Raw genomic sequence first — 24,218 nt, 5'->3', positions numbered from 1 at the left:
TGTGTGTGTGTGTGTGTGTGTGTGTGTGTGTGTGTGTGTGTGTGTGTAACCCTTCAAGTAAAAATAAAAAGTATAGGATTTGGAACGCCGCCAGTGGCCGAGTTCCAAAACTCGTCTAGCAGAAAGGGGACGATGTTGTCACGGAATGCACATATGACAGCGCTTTCGCTAATTTCTGGCACAGTGCTGACTTGAGTGCGCACAGACACGCGTGCATCTTCTACACTTGCGCTCTGTTTGTTTGCAGCAGCAGCGTCAGCGCGCTTCGTCTTGGATTGCCTCCGAATAACGACCCTGACCCTTTTATTAAGCCTGCCCCTCTTGGACGGTTCCTGACGGCTGGAGGTTGGTGAAAATATAAAAAAAACATGTTAGGTCTTTGCCATTTTGTGGTTGTTTAGACTGTCAACATAGACTGCAGGTTGTTAAGGCGAGTTTGAATCTGAAATATGTGATCCGTAAGCAGTGTTTTATGTAACATTTAACGTAACATTTTGTTATATTTTCTTTATTTTTGATATCTTTTTTCAAAAGCCTATGTTACATATTAATTTGTAGCTCTTACCGAGTTAATCCTGTAGTTCTCAGAATAATTTGATCTGCAACGCCATTATACAATTAACAGAGCTAGTTAGGGTAGGCCTACAGATAGAACCCCAACTTGAAATCCCGAAAAACGAGTTGAGCGACACAGAGGTCGAAACAAAGAGAATTCCAACCCAGATGTCAAAGAGTTCAGATCTCTCACGTACGGTCCTTGCCCGGTCAAAATCAGGCTAAATGTTTTAAAATCATTTTCAAAAAATCTCTGTGTTGTGTTTTCTATGCGCGTTTGTGATGTGATGGTATCATTAGCCTCTACATCTGACTGATATGCTGTTATTTTAATGTTATGCAATGTTATGTACTGATTTTATGTAATCACAATTTCTCTTCTTCCTGGGCCTGTGAAGCTATGACGTCAGCAGCGTTTCTCATTTTACTGGTGCTGCCACTGGTCTCCTCCCAGTCCTACCACTGGGGCGCCTGCCCTGACCCTAAGATCCAGCCCAACTTCAACATTGAGAAGGTACACACACACACACACACACACACACACACACACACACACACACACACACACACACACACACACACACACACACACACACACGCTTACCTACATCTTAAATGTGTGAGCTTAACAATAAGTTGTTGAACTGCTTTGATTGCTAACTGTAACAGATGTGTCATCAAATATTTCCCTCCACTATTTTGGAACAAAAGCTGCATGATTACCGTAACACATTAGCAGATAGATCGTGTTACTATAGAAAGCCGTGATATAAACGCTGTTGATGCTGAACGTGGGTGCGGTCCGCAGTACCTCGGCACCTGGTACGAGATCGAGAAGCTGCCGGCGTCCTTCGAGAGGGGCAAGTGCATCGAGGCCAACTACAACACGCGCCCTGACGGGACCATTCAGGTGCTCAACTCTCAGTTCTAGTAAGTCTCATCACAACCCTTTACAGCGCGTCACTCAGACACATCCGTTTAACTATCTTTTCCCCTCCGTTTTCCTTTAATGTGTTTTAGGAATATCTTCGTAAAGGCAGACTCATTGCGGAAACGCGCCTAGCTGTAGAAACTCTGTAGTACATGTTCAAGGCCACTGTGTGCCGCTGGTTTTCCACCAATAAAAGAAGAAGACGAGGTGGAGAAAGCAGTTTTTAAACCTTTTAGATTGAGTAGAAAGTACAAAAATAATACAAATCAAACAAACCAATTTAGACGGAACTCTAATGTTCTAATGCCTGGTAGGAAGGCGACGACGTCATCGTTTGCGTATCAGGCGTCCACACGAATCCAAACACGAAAACGCATAGGGCCGTTCATGTCTGATTCACCCTCGGACCTGGTTTAAGAAAAGTGTGTTTTCGGCCACCGAAAACACCGGATCCGTCTGGACGTTCGGCCCAAACGCACAAGACGTGGTATCAGTTCATTTGCTTTGCCAGACTACAAAAACTAAAAGAAGAATCAACCATAAGAAGCCTACAATAAATACGATAGTCAGAAATACAATATAATATTAAAATGTTAACGTGTTTATACAGTAAAGAAGTATGCGCTTAATATCAGATAATGATATTATATCTCTCTTTTTCTTCCTGTCATGTTCTCTCTCCACTCTCTCTGTTTACATGCAGTGTTCATGAGTGCTGCAAGGTACTACTTTGGTCATACAAGCTTTAATCTTATGCATGCAAATCACACAAGAAAAAATGACAATGAAAACAATTCAGCACAAACTAATTTAAATTCATCGTCTCGAAGATGCATGTCATTAAGGAGCAGTTAGGGGCATCTTTCCCAGGGTACACGGTTACCATTTGTTAGACTTCAGCTTATTTCTAAACTGTTCGGACAGACTCTGCGTTGTGTATTTTCAGTCGTAGTAGTAATTCTTGAAGTCGAAATCAAAGCAGCTTGACCGGTTGGATTAGAGGGTCGAATAGATGGTTTATTCCAGGATGTAACACAGCGAGATACAGACTTAGGTTGAATAATCTATAGTGGACCCGGTGGTTGATGACTTGTTCCTTGGCTGTCGAACCCTCTTCTCGTCAAACCAAAGGGTTGGGACGAGTATTATACAAAAAGGGGATATATGAATAACACGAAAACAGACGCACTCTCAGCATTGATAAGGTATCTGGCCCTGGCTATGTCCCGGAGGACCAGGTCGGTTCAACCTTGTTGAAACATAACAATGGCAGAATGTTGAGGAACACCTTATATCAGTAAGAGAGGCCCTGGCCTGTCCCTAGACTAGAAATGTGAACAACAGAGAGACACTAAAATACACCAACATTCTACACATTGGACTATCACCCCAAAAGCTCTGTGGGAAACAAATGAACCAATATCTCTGGGTTTGGCTGATGACTGGGGGTTTTTGTTTTAAAAACTGTGCTTCAGTCTGTCGTGCGGTGACTGTTCGAGTTCCCAGTAGAGAGAGGGACAATGAAATGTCTGTGGGATATTTGGCTGATTCTATAGAAATCACCTGACTGGGGAAACAAACAGCTATTCTCTCTCTGTCTCCGTCTCTGTCTCTCTCCATTATTTCGTTATGCATTCTAAAAAGAATGTGACATCCACCTACTGTTGGTACATTAATTCATGAAACTGGACAAAGCATTTAAAAAAAGAATTTATATCCGGTGTATTCAACCGGTATTTGCTTTCTATCTCTTGTTGTGTCGTTGTCTTGATGGGAATGTGGGAATGTCATAATGTAGTGGCTTACATAGTCCTGACTACACATTATTCCTTAAGTGAAGAATTAAACTTCATCATTAACCATTTAGATAATATAAGAGTACAGCTCTACACCTAAAGGGAAAAATAGGTAATCCAATCATTATTAATTAAGTATATTGTTCATCTCTCTCTCTCTCTCTCTCTCTCTCTCTCTCTCTCTCTCTCTCTCTCTCTCTCTCTCTCTCTCTCTCTCTCTCTCTCTCTCTCTCTCCTCTCTCTCTCTCTCTCTCTCTCTCTCTCTGTGTGTTCTCTCTCTCTCTCTGTGTTCTTTATCTCTCTCTCTCTCTCTCTCTCTCTCTCTCTCTCTCTCTCTCTCTCTCTCTCTCTCTCTCTCTCTCTCTCTCTCTGTGTTCTTTATCTCTCTCTGTTCTCTCTCTCTCTCTCTCTCTCTCTGTTCTCTCTCTCTCTCTCTCTCTCTCTCTCTCTCTCTCTCTCTCTCTCTCTCTCTCTCTCTCTCTCTCTCTCTCTCTCTCTCTCTCTCTCTGTTCTTTATCTCTCTCTCTCTCTCGCTCGCTCAGTAAGCAGAAGTTCCGGACAGTGGAGGGCACGGCAGTGATCCCGGACCCCAGAGAACCGGCCAGGCTGAAGGTCAGCTTCTCCTACTGTAAGCCCCCGCTCCGTGCACCTCCGCCACGTGATCACCCATCACTCATCAAACATCACCCATCACTCACCACCCATCACCACATCACACGTCACCCGTCATCACGCATCACGCATCACACATCACACATCACGCATCACGCATCACGCATCAACCCAGAACCCATCAACCCATCAACCCAGAACCCATAACAAATCAACCCATCACCCATCACACATCACTCATCACTCATCACGCATCACGCATCACGCATCACGCATCACGCATCACGCATCACGCATCACGCATCACGCATCACGCATCACGCATCACGCATCACGCATCACGCATCACGCATCATTTATCACGCATCACGCATCACGCATCATGCATCACGCATCAACCCATCACCCATCATCCATCAACCCACCACCCATAACAAATCAACCCATCACTCATCACTCATCACTAGTCTACTGGCAATGTAAAGGGAATAGAGTTCAACTGAGAGTGCATTGTTGTTGTTTAAGGCATAGTTGAAATGTCAGCCATAATAACTCAAAACTAGTCAAGCGAGTCTATCGGTCGATCTGCTGGAGGTGTGCCAGACGACGCCGTTTCCATATCATAGGTAAATCCAGCTAAACTGGTTGTCGTGTGTGTGTGTGTGTGTGTGTGTGTGTGTGTGTGTGTGTGTGTGTGTGTTTTAGTGTGTGTGTGTGCTTTACATAGGCAGACAAACAAAAAAACCTGACAATCATTTTGCGTGTGCGTGACGCATCACACAAACGCACCCTATCCTCCCCATCCCGTGAAGTTGCTCACGTCACCTCCTCTTCCTCCTCCTCTGTGTCCCTCCCCTTCCCCTTCGCCCCTCCCCAGTCACGCCGTACGCCCCGTACTGGGTGCTGACCACGGACTACAGCACTGTGGCGGTGGTGTACTCGTGCACGGACGTCCTGCACCTGTTCCACATCGACTTCGCCTGGATCCTGAGCCGCTCGCGCTTCGTGCAGCCCCAGACCGTGCAGTATGCCAAGCAGCTGCTGGCGGGAGAGGGCGTGGACGTGTACCGCATGAAGCCCACCGACCAGCTGGGCTGCAAGGACTAGGAGGAACAGGGGCACACACACACACACACATGCATATGGATACACATGCATACACAGACACACAGACACAGAAAGACAGACAGACAGACAGACAGACAGACAGACAGACAGACAGACAGACAGACAGACAGACAGACAGACAGAGACACACACAGACTGACACACACACAGACAGAGACACACACAGACATAAACATACACGCACAGATACACAGACGTACTGACACACACACGCACACACGCACACACACACACACACACACACACACACACACACACACACACACACACACACACACACACACACACACACACACACACACACACACACACACACACACACACACGTGCACACACACATCCTGGACCGGTTTATTCCAACTTGAATGCCCTTTTCTATATTTTCTCATGTATTTGGTTTAGGTTGTCATGATAATCGTCACATTTTGTGTTCCAACCGCTAAATCTATGTATGCGTAGTAAAACCAGCCCAAACATGTTATCACATGGTAATATCTATTATCATATAGCGAACGGCTTTGAATAGGTGATTGGTTAAGTATATACTTTCTTTATGTGATGAAATCGGTCAATAGCCCAGGGAGCATCCCTGGGCTATTTCCTCTTAATATTTTGTTCATCATTTTCTGACTTTCCATTAGCCTTTGATAATTCAATGGCAGCGCTTTGCTAGAACTTTGCAACAATCATATACCTCCTATTACGATTTGACTTATATATAGTATCACATTTTCACTAATCTTCAATTGAATATGAACAATTTAAAATAAAATATCCTATACCGTCTTCTGCGCGTTATTTCTTCGAAAGAGAGAGTGGGATTGATTGATAAATGAGTGGAAGTGAGAGAAATGAGAGAGCGAGAGAGGGAGCGAGAGAAGTAGAGAGAGACCATGGACCCACCTCCCAAAACCTGAACCTCACATCCACCTCCAGACGCCACCAGACCTGCTGCCCCAGCCTGCCCTGAGAAGACCTGACACGGTAAAGACAACCGAACCCTTCCATACGATGCATTAAGAATATTAACGGCATGAACACAGATGTGACTCAGAGACATATCTGCTCTCACTTCTAACTCACGATAATTTTTTCAGGTTTTGTTGGGTTTAATATTGTGTGTATAATTTTAAATGTAATTTATATCGTTTTTTTATTTGCCTTACCTGAACAACACCAAAACATTCTTAACAACTTGGAACTGATGGCATACCGATATAAGTATTTAACGTGGGCATGTATTGATTGAACACTTTGCTGATCATGTCGTTATTTTTGTGTTTCTGGGCCAGCAGGTGCACAATGAAGTTTTTGTTTTGTCTCGCAGCACTCCTCTGTGCCATCGGATGCCTCTGCGGTGAGTTTTAATGCCAAATACAAAAACTTTCGATACAGAATGATATGAACGTTGCCCCAGTATTTCAATATGATTAAATGATTATGAAGATATTAATTTTAGTCGTTTAGGTTAAAGTAAATCATTGTTTTTTTGGGATTATTATAGGATCATTTCGGATTGTTTAAATTAATTTTGATTGAGTGAGATGAGTGAGTGAGTTCATGATGGTAATATAGCAGAGTATTTATATAATGCTGTTTTTGGAAACACATTGACTTAAAGCATATTGAAGAGTGTTTTTTATGCTAAATGTGCACAAAGAACACTCTGTACCTGTTTGTGTAATGTATTCCTTCTACCCACACACACACACACACACACACGCACACACACACACACTAACCAATTCACTATGTGTGTGCGAGTTAATTTATGTGTGTGTGTGTGTGTGTGTGTAAGTAATAATATTTGAGGAAGAACCGGGTATTGCGGACTCCTCTGGGAGAGACAGTTTTCCGGACTTTCAATCCCGTCTTTGTATACCGAAGGCAGCAGGGATACTGAGGAATGTTAAATATCTCTCTCCTCTCTCTACAGAGGCTAGAGTCATCGTACCAGAAGGAGGTACAACCACTCTGAATCTAACTTCCACACTATCACTCACAAGTCTTACTAAATATATCTGATATCTAATGATGGACTATTATTTTTGTTGCCAAACATCAAAACGTGAAATACTATTGTAGTAGTATTAGTACTAGTAGTAGAATTGTTATTGTAAGTGGTATAATAATACAAAATAAAAAAAATGCAGGGCCTATTTGCTAGCATCACTATGAATCATAAACTTATGAACACAATCCTTTGTGATTGTTACAACCCTTTCTGTCTGTCTGTTTGCACGTTTTTGTCGACTTGGACCTAAAGTTCCGTACGACGAGCCCCCGGCGGTCCCCTATTGGCCCTACTCCACCTCCGACTTCTGGAACTACGTCGAGTACTTCAAGTCCGTCGGCGCGTACGAGCAGATCAACGAGATGGCGCGCGCCTTCTTCGCGCACCAGCACCTCGGGGACACGCTGGGATACGAGACCAACGAGGGGCACGAGCACTGAGCACGGACCCGTGGACTGAGGAAGGAACGGAGGAGGAGGAGGAGGAGGAGGAGGAGGAGGAGGAGGAGAGGGGAAGGGGTGTGTTTGTGTGTGTGTGTTGGGGGGGGGGGGGGACGACGATGACGTGGAAAGTTAACCCAACGGCTGTTATGGTCGGTTGTGATGTTTTTATTTGTAAAAATATATATGTAATAATGTAATGGTTTAAATATTTAAGTGAAGTAGATTTATCTTTATGAATTAAACGTAGGATAGGAGTAGGAGGACTTCAATAAAAAGAGAAAAACGATGTATTACAATGTAACCATATCTATACAACTATTGAAATAGTGGTTAGTTGAGCATTTCAATGTTTTCCAGTGTCATATAGGCCTATATGCAACGACATTATATACATATTAGTGTTACTTATCTAGCATAGATTAAAAATATATATATATTTCCCATAGTGTCATATGCATTATGAAATAAACCTTTTCTGTGGAGTTTCATTTGTGGTGTTTTCTCCATAACTTTTCTATAGCTAATTTTTCTACAATTTTCAAACGATCTTATTGGCTGGAGGACAGTTGAAAGAAAAAAATAGGTATAGGAAAGTGATGGGGAGGAGAAAAATTTGAAAATTGAGATAAATAAAATAAAAAGTGAAATATTAGGTGTAGAAAGATTATGGGTGAAATAAAAAATCGAGCCCAAGGAATAGAAAGGTGATGGAGAGACGATATTTTTCTTTGGAAAACGAAGTTACAGAAAAAAAAGAGAGAATGTAAAATCGAGAAAAAGGAGGTAGGCCTATTGAAAATTATGCGAGGGTCCGAATCCACCGCGGACCGGTCCTCTCAGCGTCGGGCACCGGGATCCAGCCGGAGGTATTTGAGTGTTACACCCAACGGCGCCGCTTTGTTTATGCTCTCTGACAGTGACCGAATCAACCTCCTCGGCATCAACTAAACACAGTTAAACCGTACTCACACCGGATTAACTGGACGGCGCCATGAAACCAGCGGTGGACGAGATGTTCCCTGAGGGCGCAGGGCCCTACGTCGACCTCGAAGAGGTTCGTTGATCTAAGGCTGAGCAATGCATAAACTGAAGCTCCGAGATTAAATAAAAACGATCGTCTCTTAACAATTCAACCACACGTTGCGTGTACGTTGATCAACGTTATATACTCTAAACGCGTGGTGGGTTCGGGTTTCCAAACAGACCTTTCCTATGTTTACATCAGGGTTAGTATTGGTGTAAAATGACCACTGAGTTCATCTCTGCACTGGGGTCTAATGTCTGGGGGTCCACGGCCCCAAAGGCCTTAGAGGTTGCCTCTTGCTGTCCCAATAAACCCAGATGAAGACAGGAAAAGCCCACTTGTAAAATGACCTAGTCACTAGCAATGTTTGAGTCGCAGTGGACTGTCTCCAACAGTGAGTTACGCCTGTGTAGGCACACAGCCTTCTAGATACTAAAGTCTTCATTCAACACGAAATGGATGCTGTCATTAGATGAGGTCCATTTGATGTATTTGAATTATATATATTTAGTGTATGATATGTTGTATCTTGCCGAGGAGATGTCTTAATCTGTGTGCTGTACCTCTCTCCTGCAGGCAGGGGGCAGCAGCGGTCTGCTCATGGACCTCGCTGCCAATGAGAAGGCAGTGCACCTCGACTTCTTCAACGGTGAACCACATTTCTTTCTGTCCACTCTGCAACATCTGTTCCTCGCACATAGTCCTTGTTACTAGAGGTTTTTTTTCTCACATTTACTCTTCTCAGAGACATGGCAAAGAATGACTACTAAACTATTTACATTATTACATAACGTTTAAACATTTGGATACACTGTTAAAACCTGCAAGAGCCCAGAAAGTGTAACCCATGATTTTGTTAATGTGCAGTTCAGTTAAGGTTTAATTGAAGTTTGCTCAATTTAATTAATTTATCCTAAATAATGATGTGTTGTGTAGAGTTTTTTTTTGGTATTTCTTTGTGTTGCCTACATATGTCAACACCAGTCAAACCTTTTCTAAGGACTTACACACCCCTTAATGCTCCCAAGCCAGGCCTGTAAACCCAAATATAACCAGCTCATGTTTAACCAGCACTCACACACACATACACACGCACACACACACACACGCATGCCCCAACCCCTCGGTCATGAAAACTCATACACAAACAAACTTGTACTGTGTGTGTGTGTGTGTGTGTTTTTCCAGTCCTGCAGTGAAGCTAAGAGGCACTGCCGTTAATGACCCAGAAAAGAGCTGATGGGTCAAAAAAAGTAATGGAGGGGGTGTAGAGAGAGAGAGATGGGGGAGATGTACAGAAAGGAAGGGGGGAGGGTTGGGGAGACATGGCTGCACGTAGACAGATGGGTCGTTACTGGGTGAGAGAGGGACAGAGAGACAGCACTAATGAGAGGGAGAGGGGTAGAGAGACATAGAAATGAGTAGGGAAAAGGAGAGAGAGCTAGGGGGAGAAAAAGGGAGGGAAAAGGGGAGGTCGAGAGACGAGGGAGGTACGGAGGTGTGTGTGTTTGAAGGGAGTTTTATTGGTGCTTTCAGCCCGAGACCCTGCGGGACACTTTACCAGTCAGCCACTTTGACCACACTTTAAAACACACATGCGCGCGCACGCACGCACGCACGCACGCACGCACGCACACACACTGTCAGAGCTGAGGTACCCAAGCACAGGGCATTGAGGCAGGCCACGGAGCTGGAGGAACCTGGCTTTGACCGAACAGGAGGGTAGACGAGCAGGTTGGCGGGTAAAGGTGGAACAGAAGACCAAAGGTTAGACGACAGCAGAACGCCAGGGAGACACTCCCCTAGAATCCACTGTTGTCCGGCGGCATCACATGGAAGGAAAACCAGACGACCTGGAGATGGGTTGAGGTGAAGCCAGGGTAGAAGCACTCCCAGGTGACATGATGATTGACCACAGGTGTGGAGATTTAGTGTGAGGCGATATTTGGTCAGTCACTGTAGAGTTGAAAGGCAGTCGGTCATCACTTAAGTGCTCGCACCGTTTCAAAGATTCAAAGGTTTTTATTCGTCACGTACACATACAGGATATGCAGCGAAATATCCTGGGGGGGGGGGGGTGGGGGGTATCACTAACTGACCGAGTTCAGGGCGATGATTGCCGGGGATTCCCAGTCGTTTATGGAGGTAAAATGAGAAGGTGTGGATTATGATGTTAAGGTATTAACGTTGGTCACTTTTTGTTTTCTTCTGTGGTGTCGTGTGTGTGTGTGTGTGTGTGTGTGTGTGTGTGTGTGTGTGTGTGTGTGTGTGTGTGTGTGTGTGTGTGTGTGTGTGTGTGTGTGTGTGTGTGTGTGTGTGTGTGTGTGTGTGTGTGTGTGTGTCGTATTCTGCTCACGTCTGCAGACTTCGAAGACCTGTTCGATGATGACGACCTACAGTGATGACGCCATCAGAAAAGCACCTCGGCCTCTGGCCTGTGTGTGCGTGCGTGCGTGCGCGACACGTGTGTGTGTGTGTGTGTCGTGCATTTTGTGTCTGTGTTTATGTGTGCTTTCAGAACCATGAAACAAAGCGACGATTATCCAAACCTCCTTGTTCGCAACTTTGCTGAAATAAAGATTAATTTTTTCTAACCTTTTCGTATTTTTCGAACTTTTTTATTCTTAGAGGAAGAGCAGAGAGAACCAGGTGTGTTGTTGAATTCTGGAGATCCCACACATTCCGGCTCGGGAGCAAATTATGAGTATGCTTCATGTCGTTTTCGTGTTCGAATCCGCTCCTCCGTCGGGACAGGATTGCAGGTTAGCCGTAGCGGCGGCGCAACACCTGTTAGCTGAATGTAATTACACACACACACACACACACACACACACACACACACACACACACACACACGGAGGACGCTGACCCCTTAGTGTTTCGCTTGGGCAGGACTCGGCAGGAGAATGTGCCGAGCCGACAAAGGCGTATAAAAGAAACGGCAGAGATAAAGGGTGTTGACATCTGGAGACGCCGGATGTGGTCCGATCAGAAATCCCCTGTCCCGGTCAACCGCCACAGGGGAGGAATCTACTCTTTTCCGGCCAAGAACCAGGCAGCTTTAATGTGTTTTTCACGGGGGGCCTTGAATGATCCAGAGTGGTTATGTTTATGTTTATTATCCTCGTCAAAACAAAATCTGTATCATTGTATCGCCGTACATCCTTTTTCTTGTTGCCAAGTTTCATGTGCTGGCTACCCTTTAACAAGAATAACAGTCAAATAATACATAATTAGGTAAGCAAAATTACCCTTTCCATAACTTTTGGGTCATCAAGGATCTGAGAAAAATGCCCAAATGAACACACATCTGCTGCAGTATTGGTAAAGCTGACAGATTTACCCCAAAACCAGGCAACAGTGGGCCCAGCTGATGTACATTTACTAGAAGCAGGCAGGAAATGGTTAGGAGAAAAGTGCTGTGTGTGTGTGTGTGTGTGTGTGTGTGTGTGTGTGTGTGTGTGTGTGTGTGTGTGTGTGTGTGTGTGTGTGTGTGTGTGTGTGTGTGTGTGTGTGTGTGTGTGTGTGTGTGTGTGTGTGTGTGTGTGTGTGTGTGTTGGGGGGCCTTATCCAATAATTGGATATTGGTTTCTTAATGTGTTGTGCATTAAATCCAGTGTGTGGTTACCTATGGTTACAGGAAGGTTTAAAATAAAAAAAGAAGCAGTTTTCCACCTTAACCAGCAGTTTATTATAATTAAAGAACAATTTCTCTAAATCCTATTATTCACGTTAAATAATAATCAAATACAACTTGAACTTGCATTCATATAATGATAACCGTCCAAGTACTCCTACCTTCTACTTATACTATTGTTAAAATAACTACTATTATTAATCAGGAGACAGCAGTGAAACGTTGATGGATTTGGAGCTTGCTCCGAAGTGTGTGTGTGTGTGTGTGTGTGTGTGTGTGTGTGTGAGATACTGGCAAGCCTGAACACAGTTTAACTGAGGAGGGAACTGTAGTTTATGAAATTCCTCCATGTGTAGACCAGCTGTCACTGTGTGTGTGTGTGTGTGTGTGTGTGTGTGTGTGTGTGTGTGTGTTTTGACAGTACGAGTGTTCCCCTTCATTAGTTCCTTCTGTTTTTCTTCTTTCTCTTCTCATCCTTTATTTATTGTGTGTGTGTGGGGAGGATTAACCGTCAGCCGATCACAACATGAGTCACGTGTGGGGGGGATCATTAACTTTAGATTTCTCCTCACCCCTCTCTTCCTCTTTCTTCCTCTCTCTCTCTCTCTCCACGTCTCCATCTCTCTGCTCGGCCCCTCCCACCTTCCCTCTCTTCCTGGCGTTAATTACGGAGGCTCCTAATTGGTCAAAGTCTTTTCTTTTAAGACTCATCCACCAATGGCGTTCCACGTTAGGACCCCCCTTGGTTTTCGCACAGTAGATCAAAATGAGTGTGTGTGCTGTTCTGTGTTGTTTCGTGTGTGTGTGTGTGTGTGTGTGTGTGTGTCAACAGTAATGAACAGTGTGCGTGTCGCGTGTGCATGTGTGCGTGTTGGATGACGCGTCTGGTTTAAAACCTGCCCTGTCTCCCCCTGGCCGGGCAGACAGTCAGAAGACCATCTCCAGGAACGGGTCTCTCCTCCCAAACACAACGCGTCCCGTCCCTACCAGGGTGGAGCAGGACCCCCGTCCTGTGTTGATCCTCGGAAACGTCCCGCCAACGCCAACACCCTCTGTACCCACGGAGCGCTGAACACAGGTAATGCAGATGGATGGATGTCCTTAGAGAGCAGATTTTGAGGTAAGGGCTTCTTGCTCCACAATGACTGCAGGTAGAGTCCTGACCTCGAGGTTGCGGTCATGAAAGTCTTTACCCATAGTTACTTAGGTACCCTTAGGTAACTAACTACCCTTAGGTACCCCTTAGTACCCCTAATGTGTGCCTGCGGGAATCCTTGAGCAAGATGCCTAAACCCTGACCTGTTCCTTAATGAAATGTGTCTGAGGATATTTCCTGAAAGTGGCTTCGGCTGTTAGAAGGACTACATAATAGCTGTAAATGGGATCGAACCCAGAACCTTTGTGGTGGGAGTCAAACACCCTGACGACCTCCCGTGCTCCAGGCTGTATGAACTGCACTCGGGAAGGTAGGAGATTTGGTCAATTTAAGGTACTTGCCGGGCTGTCAAGTTCAGGTTGAGGTACGGTTGGAATACGTGCGACACCTGGTGCTTTGTTACGACGGAGCTGTGTGGACCAAGAACATGTCGGTGAATACTCGTCAAACCCTCTGGTCCTTCCAAAGGTTCTGCAGACCTCATTAGACTCTGAGGCTTTAACCGGGAGTTCGATGAAACCAAAGCAACCGAACGCAGATAAGTTCTGCATCCCCTGTTTCTATTGGAGGGATTTCACGGATTGTTGACGGTTATCGGTTAGACGTTTATTTGCATTCCTTCAAAAAAGGCGCTATCTTGATCAATCTTGATCATTTTGTCAGTATAAGATCTGATCTATTCATTCTATCTCCATTATCTAATTCTACCTGATAGTGTACAGCTGTTCTACCTCAGAAACGACAGGGTGTTTTTGACTTCTCTATCACTGTGGACGGGTCTGTTCGACGGTAAAGGATGATGTGGAGTCTCCGGTTCGTACTTGTAGTTGTGAACAGGGCTGGTGTGTGTGTGTGTGTGTGTGTGTGTGTGTGTGTGTGTGTGTGTGTGTGTGTGTGTGTGTGTGTGTGTGTGTGTGTGTGTGTGTGTGTGTGTGTGTGTGTGTGTGTGTGTGTGTGTGTGTGTGTGTGTGTGTGTGTGTGTGTGTGTGTGTTCCTGCAGGAGAAGGAGGAGGTGAAGCCATGACTGGAAGCAGGAGAATGTCTGCCTCCTGCATGTTCCTCACAGGGCTAGTCGCAGTGCTGCTGATGCCTGGTGAGTACACACACACATACACACACACACACACACACACACACACACACACACACACACACATACACACACACACACACACACACACACACACACACACACACAGAGACACAAACGCACGCGTATACAGACACGTGTGTAAGCACACACGTACGCACGCGGACACGGCGTGCACGCATACACACACAAACACATACATACAGGCACACATGTACACACTTGCACGTATACACACACACAGAAGCACCTTTAAGACGTACATGCACACATTGGTGTTTATGTTCCCAGTCCTGCAGTAAGGGTTACTGACACGATTGTTAATGATCCAGAAAAAAAGCGTCATGTGCAAAAGATCACAGTTAATGATGTTGAACATTTTGTAGCTGCACTATGAACTTGTCATAGATAAACTGCCATTTGTGTCATAAAATGAATTTATCACTTTATTATTACCTGAGAAATTTCTGTATACAGTAGATATATGTCAGATTAGAGACAATTTCACAAACTTTAATAGAATCAATATTTCGTGGCAAGTTCAAAGTGTAATACATTTTATAACAAGACTTCTAATGACATCTTAGAAGAGTTCATTAAAGATTTACATCACAACTTTGAGCAACCTCTTTGTTGTTATACCACCTAAGGTGTCTTCTTTGTCTCAAGATTTAAGATGCGTTTCGGTACGATTTCAAACTCTTTGAGTTCTCCCCTAAAACAGTTGTCAAAGTTCGGAACATAAATCGAATTCCCGTCAAGGTTGAAATCTGGTTTGCTGACATTGTTTTGGGCGGGAGTTGACTGAGATGATAACTCACAACAGGAGGCCAACTACTCATCTCCCCTCCCGCTGGCTTTCAGCTTGATCTTATCATCACTTGACATATAAAAGCTTCTGTGTATGTGTGTGTGTGTGTGTGTGTGTGTGTGTGTGTGTGTGTGTGTGTGTGTGTGTGTGTGTGTGTGTGTGTGTGTGTATCTGTGCTGAGATCCGTAGGGAAAGCCATTATAGGGAAAACTTCTCTGTGTGTTTCTAATAAGGAGAAACACAATAAAAGTCTGTTTTTAAAGAAATTGCCTGTCTCCTGGTTACAGAAGGGGGGGGGGGGCAGCAGTAAAGACAGAGGGGGAGGAAGAGGTGGGAACTACAGGGAGAGGGGGGAGAGGGGGGAGGAGGGTAAACTCTGAGCCTTAACTCAGCGCTTCTGGTCTTGTAAAAGATTATAACCTGTCAGCAACACCCCCCCGTCTCCTCCTCTCTCACACACACACACACACACACACACACACACACACACACACACACACACACACACACACACACACACACACACACACACACACACACACACACACACACACACACACACACTGCTTCCAGATGTGTCCGCTGATGTTTTTCTCTTTACAGGCTTGTTAAAAACCATCCAGTGCTCACCTCTACTGTCTCTCTCTCTCTCTCTCTCTCTCTCTCTCTCTCTCTCTCTGTCTCTGTCTCTGTCTCCCTCTCTCTCTCTCTCTCTCTCTCTCTCTCTCTCTCTCTCTCTCTCTCTCTCTCTCTCTCTCTCTCTCTCTCAATTTCAATTAAATTCAAAAAAGATATATTGACATGAAAAATTAACGTTAACATTGCCAAAGCAGGTGAACCATTAGGAGGGCAAAGTTTAAAATGTTAAATACATATATATGCATCAAATATTAGAATATTAAATCCTCAATATATAAATAGTAAAATGTGGAATGCTATAAAAATTCCAGTATCGCCTATGAACAGTCACAACTCTCTCTCCCCCTCCCTCTCTCTCTGTGTGTGTTTGAAACAGACGCTTTTACTGTGGTCTTTAATGCTCCATGCTCAACCTTGACGATGGTGTTAACACTTTACACAAGTCTCTCACGCATCTGCTGTCCTTATTCTCTTTCTGCTTCCCCAATCTCTCTCCTGTTTCCATTCTGTTTCCCTTAGTCTCCCTTTCCTCCATCCATTCTCCTTCCTTGTTTTTTTCCATCCACCTCACTTCATTCCCTCTCCCCCATCCTTCCTTCCCTTCCTCTCCTCTCGTCCCCCATCCTTCTTCCCTCCCTCCTCCTCTCCTCTTTCTCTCCTTTCTTCCTTATTTACTAGATAGAAGATAAATCGTTCTTTTGTTTTGTACTGAAACATTTGGAGTCTTGCGACCTGAAGATTCTTCAAACATCTCATTGCTGCTTTCTTCCACCTCCCCCCCCCCCCCCCCGAAACCCACCTTCTCCTGCAAAGTATGAGCAGCTTTCCCCCCTGTGTTGATGAAAGGAGCAGAGATGAATCTGTTGCCCTACCGGGGAAACAGGGTTGAACTGTGTGTGGTGTAGTGTGTGTCTGTGTGTGTGTGTGTGTGTGTGTGTGTGTGTGTGTGTGTGTGTGTGTGTGTGTGTGTGTGTGTGTGTGTGCGACCCTAGACAACCCTGAAACACACATATCCATCCATCAAAATCCTCCTTCCCCACACTCAGACACACAAGTATCCATCAACGAATAGCATAATCTATCCCTTCAACAAACATCGCTGGCTCACTCACCCTCTCACTCACTCACCCCCTCACCCTCTCACTCTCACAGACCTGGTACACTAGGGGACCCTGAGCTCTCCAGGAACACTGCTCAGCGTGGAGTTCCCCAATAAAAGTACAAAGGGCCTCAGAAGTCCTTCGCTCTGGGCTAGCCCCATTACCCTGCCAATTACACTACCTGTGTGTGTGTGTGTGTGTGTGTGTGTGTGTGTGTTTGTGTGTGTGTGTGTGTGTGTGTGTGTGTGTGTGTGTGTGTGTGTGTGTGTGTGTGTGTGTGTGTGTGTGTGTGTGTGTGTGTGTGTGTGGCAGAGAGGCGGGTCCTTGATGTTTTTATTAAAACCTTGTTTTTTATGACACATTTTCAAACATGTGTTTGTAATTATTTAAAGTAGTTAGCTCCATAAACCGTGTACATTATTCCATGACGGGACATATTGTATGAGTCTTGATTTATTCGGTTGATTTTGATGGTTATGTTTGTTCTGTCCTTTCAGATTTATCGTCCGCAGGGCCTATTGGAACCAAGACCAAGAGAGAAGGTAAATATATATATTATAAATAAATATTAGTGCTTTCAGTTCAACGCGTTATGAACAGCGTTTTTTTTTTTTCTTTTACTCAAAACAAAGAAGCAGTAGCCTGACTGCTATCTTCAAGTCAGTATGTTTGTATGTTCATCGTTTAATTGCACACTAAGCGTTTTTGTTGTTATCAATAAAGTTGTTAGTTAGTTGTTAATGTTGTTATCAATAAAAAAACATTTGCACAAGGCAAGCCGATGCACTTCACCATGTTGATAAGAGCATTAAAATGAGAAAAATTAATGGGACAAAGAAATCAAGGGATATTTAGCATAGAAAAAAGTTTGCGATTAATCGTGAGTTAACTATGTCAATAATGCGATTCAATAATTTAATCGCTTGACAGCACTAATAAATATGTTTCATTATAACCAACACGAGGGTGTCTGTGCATGTAAAACCTGCTGCACGAACTACTGAAGAAACATTATCATATTATAACGTTAACATGTCAGGCACTCTCACTTCAGAGTGCTGTTGTCGCAAGTTGATCTCTCCCCATTAATGCTATACGAATACAAACGACCTGACCTGGTGTGTGTCGTTGTGTGTGTGTGTGTGTGTGTGTGTGTGTGTGTGTGTGTGTGTGTGTGTGTGTGTGTGTGTGTGTGTGTGTGTGTGTCTGGTGTGTGTGTGTGTGTGTGTGTGTGTGTGTGTGTGTGTGTGTGTGTGTGTGTGTGTGTGTCTGGTGTGTGGTCCCAGCGGGAGCTAGTGTCCAGGAGAGGGCCGCAGAGCTGGCCTCCAGCAGACAGCTGGTGAGGAACAGGAGGAACATCAGCTGGTACAAGCAGCACGCCGACTTCTGGAGCTGGTACAAGTACTTCACCGACAACGGGAACCAAGAGGCGGTGAGGCTTCCTTATGTGCACGCACACATGCACACACACACACACACACACACACACGTACGTACGCACGCACACACAGACACACAAACTAGAACATGCACTCAAATACAGAAATACTGACCTGCATGCACACTTAATAATCACACAAGCTCACATACACATGCATACATGCACACATTTGAACCTGAACACACACACACACACACACACACACACACACACACACACACACACACACACACACACACACCCGAGGACCTACCTACTGTATTTGTTCTTTGATCCTGATGAAGGTCCTCAACCCAGGGGTTCTCAAAGTTTAGACAGCTGAGGGCCAATGTAGGAACCCAAAATTTGACGGACAGCATTCCCGTGGTGAAAAAAAACATTGCACGTGGACCTCTGGGAGGGAGGTCAAGGGAGGTCTAAAACTGAGGTTCATCCTTTCAAAGTAATGTACTGTCGGATTAAAGCTACCAAATGTAAAAGGATTTAATTGAAAGCTAGAGTGAGTCGACTTTTCCCTTGATATAGATATTTTTGGTTTAAATTAATATTGATATAATAATAAAAAAAAGATGATTATTATTCTTTTTTTATAACTTACATCCGTGTGTCATTGCGGGCCTCCAGGAATGTTTCTGCGGGCCGCTCTTTAAGAACCAATGCCTCAACCTTTGCTACCTGGTGGTTTCACCCTCCCCTCCCCCCTCCCCCCTCCCCCCTCCCCCTTCCCCCCTCCCCCTCCTCCCCCCTCCAGGTGCAAGAGCTGGACCGGATCTACCTGGCCTACCTGCAGAACAAGAACCGCGCCGAGGGCCGGCGGTCCTACAAGGCCTACCTCAGCCACCTGGGGGACATCTACAAGTCCTGCGCCGACTCCGAGGACCCCAAGTGCGTGGCGACCCACACCACGCGGCCCGCCCCCGAGCCCCCCAAGCCGGCCCCCGTCAAGACCTGCGACCCCACCAAGGACGCCCACTGCCTGTACGCCGCGCTGATGCAGGGCAAGAGCCCCTACCTGCCCCTGGTGCTGCCCGCCGCCAAGGCCGCCGCCGCCGCCCCCGCCGCCCCCGCCCCGGTCTACGCCCGCGGCCCCGCCCCCGCCAAGAACCCCCGGTCCGGGTACTACTACTACTCCCCGTCCGTGCAGCCCTTCCTGACTAAGGTACCCCCCTCCCCCCCCCCCCCCAGACCATCCGTCTGGTTTACTGCCTGCCATCGATGGTACCAGTACTGTAGAGGTCGTTCCCGCTCATGTGAGGCCTTTGTGTTTGAAGGCCTCCAGCCAAGAATCTCTGCCTCGCTTTGAGGTAGGGGTTTGGTTTATTGCTGATTTTAGTTTCGGACGCTCGGGTTCTAACCTAAGAAGGTGCTGGGTTCGATCCCAATTAGGGCTTTGACTCCGAACTTCGTTATTTCGAATATAATTCGAACATCAAAAGAATAAATCAAAATTCGAACGAATATTAGGCAGCCCTTAATATTGGAACCTGTTATGGGCCGGCCAAGAGGGAGAGACGTCGGAGAACCTGATGCAGTCTAATCATAATATTGTAATGACCACGGAAGAGGCAGTGAATGAAGTATTGATTAGACAGCGATTTATCAGAAACCTAATAAACCGTTGGAACACGCAAGACCGGTAACCATAGCAACGCCGGTAAACAAACCTCGCAAAGCCCAATCCAGGTCTTACTGAAGGCATTTAATGGTCAAAATATGATTAATAAATATTCGAATATTAAGATTAATAAACAAACAAAAAATCGAATATGATTTTTGGGCAAAAGTGAAAAGCCCTAATCCCCATTGTCCACAGTAGAAACGAGTGCAAGAGGCCTTAATTTCATTGGATGATTAATCAACGATTCAATATGACAATTATCACTGCATTTGGATTCAAGACATGCTTAAGCAATTAAATAAATTATAGCAATTAAAATAATGAACTGATCTCGTGGCCTGGCTACCAATAGGCCTTCCCGGTGGGTGTCACGCTAGGCTGGCTAACTTCTGTTAGCCCGTCGATCGGCGCCTTGCTCACTTCCTCCTCGGCCCCGCCCCCTCCTCACAGGAGCAGAAGGCGGAGCTTCTGCGCATCTGCTCCCCGGAGGACGTGGAGTGCCTGCAGTACCACCTGAAGGCCGCCTTCGGGTACAAGCCCGCCGCCGGGCCCCTGCCCTCCTACGCCCACCTGGGCTGCGACCCCAAGAAAGACCCCGGCTGCCAGCCCCAGCTGGTGCAGAAGGCGCCCTCTGGGGTCTACCTGAAGTACCCCAACTGTGACCCCCTCCGGGACCCCCGATGTGCCTACGAAGCCGCCCTCTCGGTAGGAGCATTCAGTTCAATTACATTACATTTTATTTGTATAGTCTTTGCACAGGTACAGTATCAAAAGGGCGTAACAGGAGATATATTTTATTTATTTTTCTCGTTACTCTTATTTTTCTTCAGTGACATCCATATTCTTTTGTGTTATTATTTAAGGGAAAGATCGTCGGTAAGAGCTTTCAATTTTATTGAGTTCAATTTTATTTGTATAGCCCTTAATCACAGGTAGGCCACATTCAAAAAGGGCGTAACAGGAGATATATTTATGTCACATTTATGAAGAAACTCCCTGCTTTGCTTTGTACTCTTGTTATTCTTCAGTGATATCCATATTATTTTTGTGTTATTATTTAAGGGCAGGATCGTATAGTTGTCAAGGTGTTTTGAGTCCGAGCCCAAAGAAGGATTCTATTCAAGTTGAGCGAGATGACCCAGCCCCCTAATTAATGACTAAAGTGAACTTTAGTAAGACAAAGATATTAGTCTTAGGTCAGATGGGGAAGGGGTCCTGGGGAAGACCCAGGACTAGGTGGAGAGATTATATCTCAACACTGGCCTGGGAATGCCTCGGGATCCCCCCGTCAGAGCTGGTCAATGTGGCCCGGGAAAGGGAAGTCTGGGGCCCCCTGCTTGAGCTGCTCCCCCCGCGACCCGACCCCGGATAAGCAGACGAAGATGAGATGAGATGAGATTGGATTTAGCCTCCTGAGATCATCCAGATTTTGCGAGTTCACAATCTCGTTGAGGCGTTGCTCGTGGAGCAAAACGTGAAGCTTACTGCCTCACTTTTCTTCTTCTCTTAATTCTCTAATAAGTCATCTGCAAGATTACTCAATCTAGACTGTGATGTAAGAAGTGGAGAGTAATCAAAGGCTGAGAGTAATCAAAGGCCAAACCAATCACTCAAATCACGCGAACCGCACCGTCCGGAACGCGGCAAAACTTCGGCCAATGTGTTTGCCTCTGTTGATTGCGTTTATCGATCGCTAACTCATTAGCTCGTCGCCGTCCTCACGGCTAACCCTTCCTGCGGTCCCGTCCCATCCAGGCGCCCCGTGCCCCCAACCCCCCCGCCCGCGCCGGCCCTGGGTCCTGCAACCCCCTGACGGAGGAGGGCTGCAACCCCCTCACCGCCACCAAGTTCGCCAGCCCGCCGGAGAAGTACGGGGGTGAGCAGCAGGAGGACGCCGCCGCCGCCGCCGCCATCCGCGCCGCCCCGGCGGAGCAGCGCAGCGACCCCTACGCCGTGTTCAGGGACGCCTTCGCCCACGCGCACGCCAACAGAGCCCCCGACCCGTACGCCGCGTACCGTCAGGCTAGCGGCCAGGCCGCCGCGGCGCAGGCTAACGACCCCTACGCCATGTACCGCCGGGCGCCCCCTCAGGCTAACGACCCTTATGCTATGTACCGTCAGGCTAGCGCCCAAGATAACGACCCGTACGCCATGTACCGCGGCCAAGCCCCGACCCAGGCTCCGGCTAACGACCCCTACGCCATGTACCGCCAAGCTAGCGCTGCCTCACAGGAGAACGACCCCTACGCCATGTACCGCCAGGCTTCCGCGCAAGACAACGACCCGTACGCGATGTACCGCGGCCAGGCCCCCACCGAGCCCCCGGCTAACGACCCCTACGCCATGCTGCGCAAGCTCATGTCTCGAGCCCAGTCCAACGACCCCCACGCCCCGCGCACCGGCGCCGCCGCCGCCCCGGAGGCCGACGCTAACGACCCCTTTGCCGCTCTCCGCGAGGCGTCTCGCCGCGCCCAGGGCCCGTACGGCGCCCGGCAGAGCGCCCCCGCCCAGCCGGAGCAGCAGCAGCACCCCCTGGGGCCCCCCGGGAAGACCAGGGAGGGCTACGACTGCTACATCGGCTACGATCGCGAGTGCTACGCGGTGAAGGCCGCCGAGCCGCGCGCCGGCCCCGGGCCCCGCCCCCACCCGGCCGAGCCCTACGAGCCCCACCTCAACGCCGACGGCTCCCGCAACGGCGTCATGGAGCCCAGCAACCCCGACTGCGACCCGGAGTACGACCGGGACTGCCGACTGCGCCGCTACGAGCCGCGGCCGGAGGCGGAGCCTGAGGCCCAGCCGGAGGCGACGCAGCACGCGGAGGAGGAGGAGGAGAGCTACCGCCAGGGGGCGACAGAGAGCGAGCTGGAGCCCTACCAGAGCGGGCAGGAGGAGCCCTACATGCCCTACCCCCAGCAGCAGGCCCCCCAGGGCATGCCCAACTTCCAGGACATGTTGAGGGGCTACGGCGACCAGTTTGCCGAGCGCGGAGACCACCGGGCATACGCAGACGACTACCGCCAGAAATAAACACACACGATAGTTTTAAAGGATTGGACACAAAAGCACATGCAGTCCCGTTCATAGAATGCCGTGACGTGGGTGCGTCTATCGCCGTCCAGTCTGACCGGATTTGGGACACAGCGGAAGAGTGGGTAGACTAGGGAGTCTGAGCGAAACACACACCGCTACGTCGTACTCGATACATCGTATGCAACAAGCAAACGTGTACAGATGCAAGCATTCGGCGCAAAACCGAAATGAACACTCAAGAACATACAAACATGAATGTGTACACATCACTCAACGCAACTCACTCAAATGCACCTGACAGGCCTGCATACATGTACATACGCCTGTCGTCTGAAGACTCTTCAAACTCATTCTTCTTCCTCCGCTGGAATATATAGTAAGCCCGCAATCACCCTCAGCTTCACTTTTCCACTTTTCAGTAAAAAAAAGTGTTTGTAGTTATAGATCGATGATGGAATTACTTAAAGATGTTTTGTTTGTATTGTTTTTTTCCACTTTGAATGTTTTAATAAAAGCTTTAGACAATGGTTTTCCTTCTAATTTCATGCGGATGCTGCGCCTTGTTGCAAGATCTTTTTCACAAATAATTGATGGATGAATGCAATCTCTAGTCAGTGACAGACTGGGATTAAAAAACGGCCCTGGCATTTTCACCACCAGCGGCCCACACGGGGACGCGCACGCACGCGCGTGCCCGCAACACACAGATATAACCTCACATGCACGGAAATAACACGCACTGGTCTGTTTGTTCAGTGTCTTGAACATTAGTGCTAGCGCTGGTGCTACTAGCTGAAGCTGCACACGGCGGCTTAAAAAAACAAATCGGTCGGTTTCGCGCATTTTTCACTGTCAGCCAACAGTCATTTCCTGGATTTCGCTCTCTTTTTCTCCGCTCCTCCCTTCTGTCGCTTAATTCCTCGATTCATAGTTCATGCTCATAGTAACCTCAGCAGACTCTGGTATCTTCCAACTTTCAACTTCCAACAACCCCCTATACGCAGACGCGGTCTGATTCGGTTTTGAAATTCCCAGAAGTCCTGCTTCATAGAACTTTTGTAAACCAATAATAAAATAAAAAATACAGGCAGATTTGTTGTAATTCAATTTCAAACAATGCACTTTTTAAACTTCTGATTGAATAAGGCTACAAAATAATGTAGACCGATGTAAATATTAAGGGTAACCATGAG

The 24,218-nt window shown here is 46.7% G+C and overlaps 4 protein-coding genes across 5 annotated transcripts; all 4 read left to right on the top strand.

Moving 5' to 3' along the window:
- The first annotated feature begins 184 nt into the window (after window positions 1-184).
- Window positions 185-5,808, top strand: apodb (apolipoprotein Db). Its single transcript, XM_060045177.1, has 5 exons — window positions 185-345; window positions 954-1,069; window positions 1,364-1,485; window positions 3,825-3,910; window positions 4,772-5,808. Exons 2-5 carry the CDS (start codon window positions 956-958, stop codon window positions 4,999-5,001), a joined length of 552 nt encoding a protein of 183 aa, XP_059901160.1. The 5' UTR covers window positions 185-345; window positions 954-955; the 3' UTR covers window positions 5,002-5,808.
- Window positions 5,809-5,912: 104 nt separating this feature from the next.
- Window positions 5,913-7,967, top strand: otos (otospiralin). 2 transcript variants are annotated; one of them, XM_060045178.1, is made up of 4 exons: window positions 5,913-6,006; window positions 6,318-6,379; window positions 6,959-6,985; window positions 7,289-7,967. In XM_060045178.1, exons 2-4 carry the CDS (start codon window positions 6,325-6,327, stop codon window positions 7,474-7,476), a joined length of 270 nt encoding a protein of 89 aa, XP_059901161.1. In that variant the 5' UTR covers window positions 5,913-6,006; window positions 6,318-6,324; the 3' UTR covers window positions 7,477-7,967. The 2 variants fall into 2 exon arrangements, with proteins under 2 accessions (XP_059901161.1, XP_059901162.1); XM_060045179.1 differs by having other exon boundaries at window positions 5,930-6,006; window positions 6,315-6,379.
- Window positions 7,968-8,306: 339 nt separating this feature from the next.
- On the top strand, window positions 8,307-11,097 carry cops9 (COP9 signalosome subunit 9). Its single transcript, XM_060045216.1, has 3 exons — window positions 8,307-8,533; window positions 9,080-9,152; window positions 10,868-11,097. Exons 1-3 carry the CDS (start codon window positions 8,471-8,473, stop codon window positions 10,903-10,905), a joined length of 174 nt encoding a protein of 57 aa, XP_059901199.1. The 5' UTR covers window positions 8,307-8,470; the 3' UTR covers window positions 10,906-11,097.
- Window positions 11,098-13,577: 2,480 nt separating this feature from the next.
- On the top strand, window positions 13,578-23,552 carry LOC132452831 (uncharacterized). The gene is made up of 6 exons (XM_060045637.1): window positions 13,578-14,389; window positions 17,434-17,478; window positions 18,223-18,368; window positions 19,129-19,536; window positions 20,446-20,700; window positions 21,751-23,552. Exons 1-6 carry the CDS (start codon window positions 14,317-14,319, stop codon window positions 23,020-23,022), a joined length of 2,199 nt encoding a protein of 732 aa, XP_059901620.1. The 5' UTR covers window positions 13,578-14,316; the 3' UTR covers window positions 23,023-23,552.
- The last annotated feature ends 666 nt before the right edge of the window (window positions 23,553-24,218 follow it).

Source organism: Gadus macrocephalus, chromosome 23 (assembly GCF_031168955.1).
Source record: "Gadus macrocephalus chromosome 23, ASM3116895v1".
NCBI classification, from domain to species: Eukaryota; Metazoa; Chordata; class Actinopteri; order Gadiformes; family Gadidae; genus Gadus; species Gadus macrocephalus.
This window is presented reverse-complemented; position numbering and strand designations above follow the sequence as displayed.

What these genes read in the sequence shown, in the direction of transcription:
- apodb (XM_060045177.1), top strand. Translation starts at nt 956, where the DNA reads ATGACGTCAGCAGCGTTTCTCATTTTACTGGTGCTGCCACTGGTCTCC. An exon ending in CCAACTTCAACATTGAGAAG is followed by an intron (nt 1,070 to 1,363) that starts GTACACACACAC and finishes TGCGGTCCGCAG; the next exon opens with TACCTCGGCACCTGGTACGA. An exon ending in GTGCTCAACTCTCAGTTCTA is followed by an intron (nt 1,486 to 3,824) that starts GTAAGTCTCATC and finishes TCGCTCGCTCAG; the next exon opens with TAAGCAGAAGTTCCGGACAG.
- otos (XM_060045178.1), top strand. Translation starts at nt 6,325, where the DNA reads ATGAAGTTTTTGTTTTGTCTCGCAGCACTCCTCTGTGCCATCGGATGC. An exon ending in TGCCATCGGATGCCTCTGCG is followed by an intron (nt 6,380 to 6,958) that starts GTGAGTTTTAAT and finishes CTCTCTCTACAG; the next exon opens with AGGCTAGAGTCATCGTACCA. An exon ending in AGTCATCGTACCAGAAGGAG is followed by an intron (nt 6,986 to 7,288) that starts GTACAACCACTC and finishes TTGGACCTAAAG; the next exon opens with TTCCGTACGACGAGCCCCCG.
- cops9 (XM_060045216.1), top strand. Translation starts at nt 8,471, where the DNA reads ATGAAACCAGCGGTGGACGAGATGTTCCCTGAGGGCGCAGGGCCCTAC. An exon ending in CCTACGTCGACCTCGAAGAG is followed by an intron (nt 8,534 to 9,079) that starts GTTCGTTGATCT and finishes TCTCTCCTGCAG; the next exon opens with GCAGGGGGCAGCAGCGGTCT. An exon ending in GCACCTCGACTTCTTCAACG is followed by an intron (nt 9,153 to 10,867) that starts GTGAACCACATT and finishes TCACGTCTGCAG; the next exon opens with ACTTCGAAGACCTGTTCGAT.
- LOC132452831 (XM_060045637.1), top strand. Translation starts at nt 14,317, where the DNA reads ATGACTGGAAGCAGGAGAATGTCTGCCTCCTGCATGTTCCTCACAGGG. An exon ending in AACCAAGACCAAGAGAGAAG is followed by an intron (nt 17,479 to 18,222) that starts GTAAATATATAT and finishes GTGTGGTCCCAG; the next exon opens with CGGGAGCTAGTGTCCAGGAG. An exon ending in ACAACGGGAACCAAGAGGCG is followed by an intron (nt 18,369 to 19,128) that starts GTGAGGCTTCCT and finishes TCCCCCCTCCAG; the next exon opens with GTGCAAGAGCTGGACCGGAT.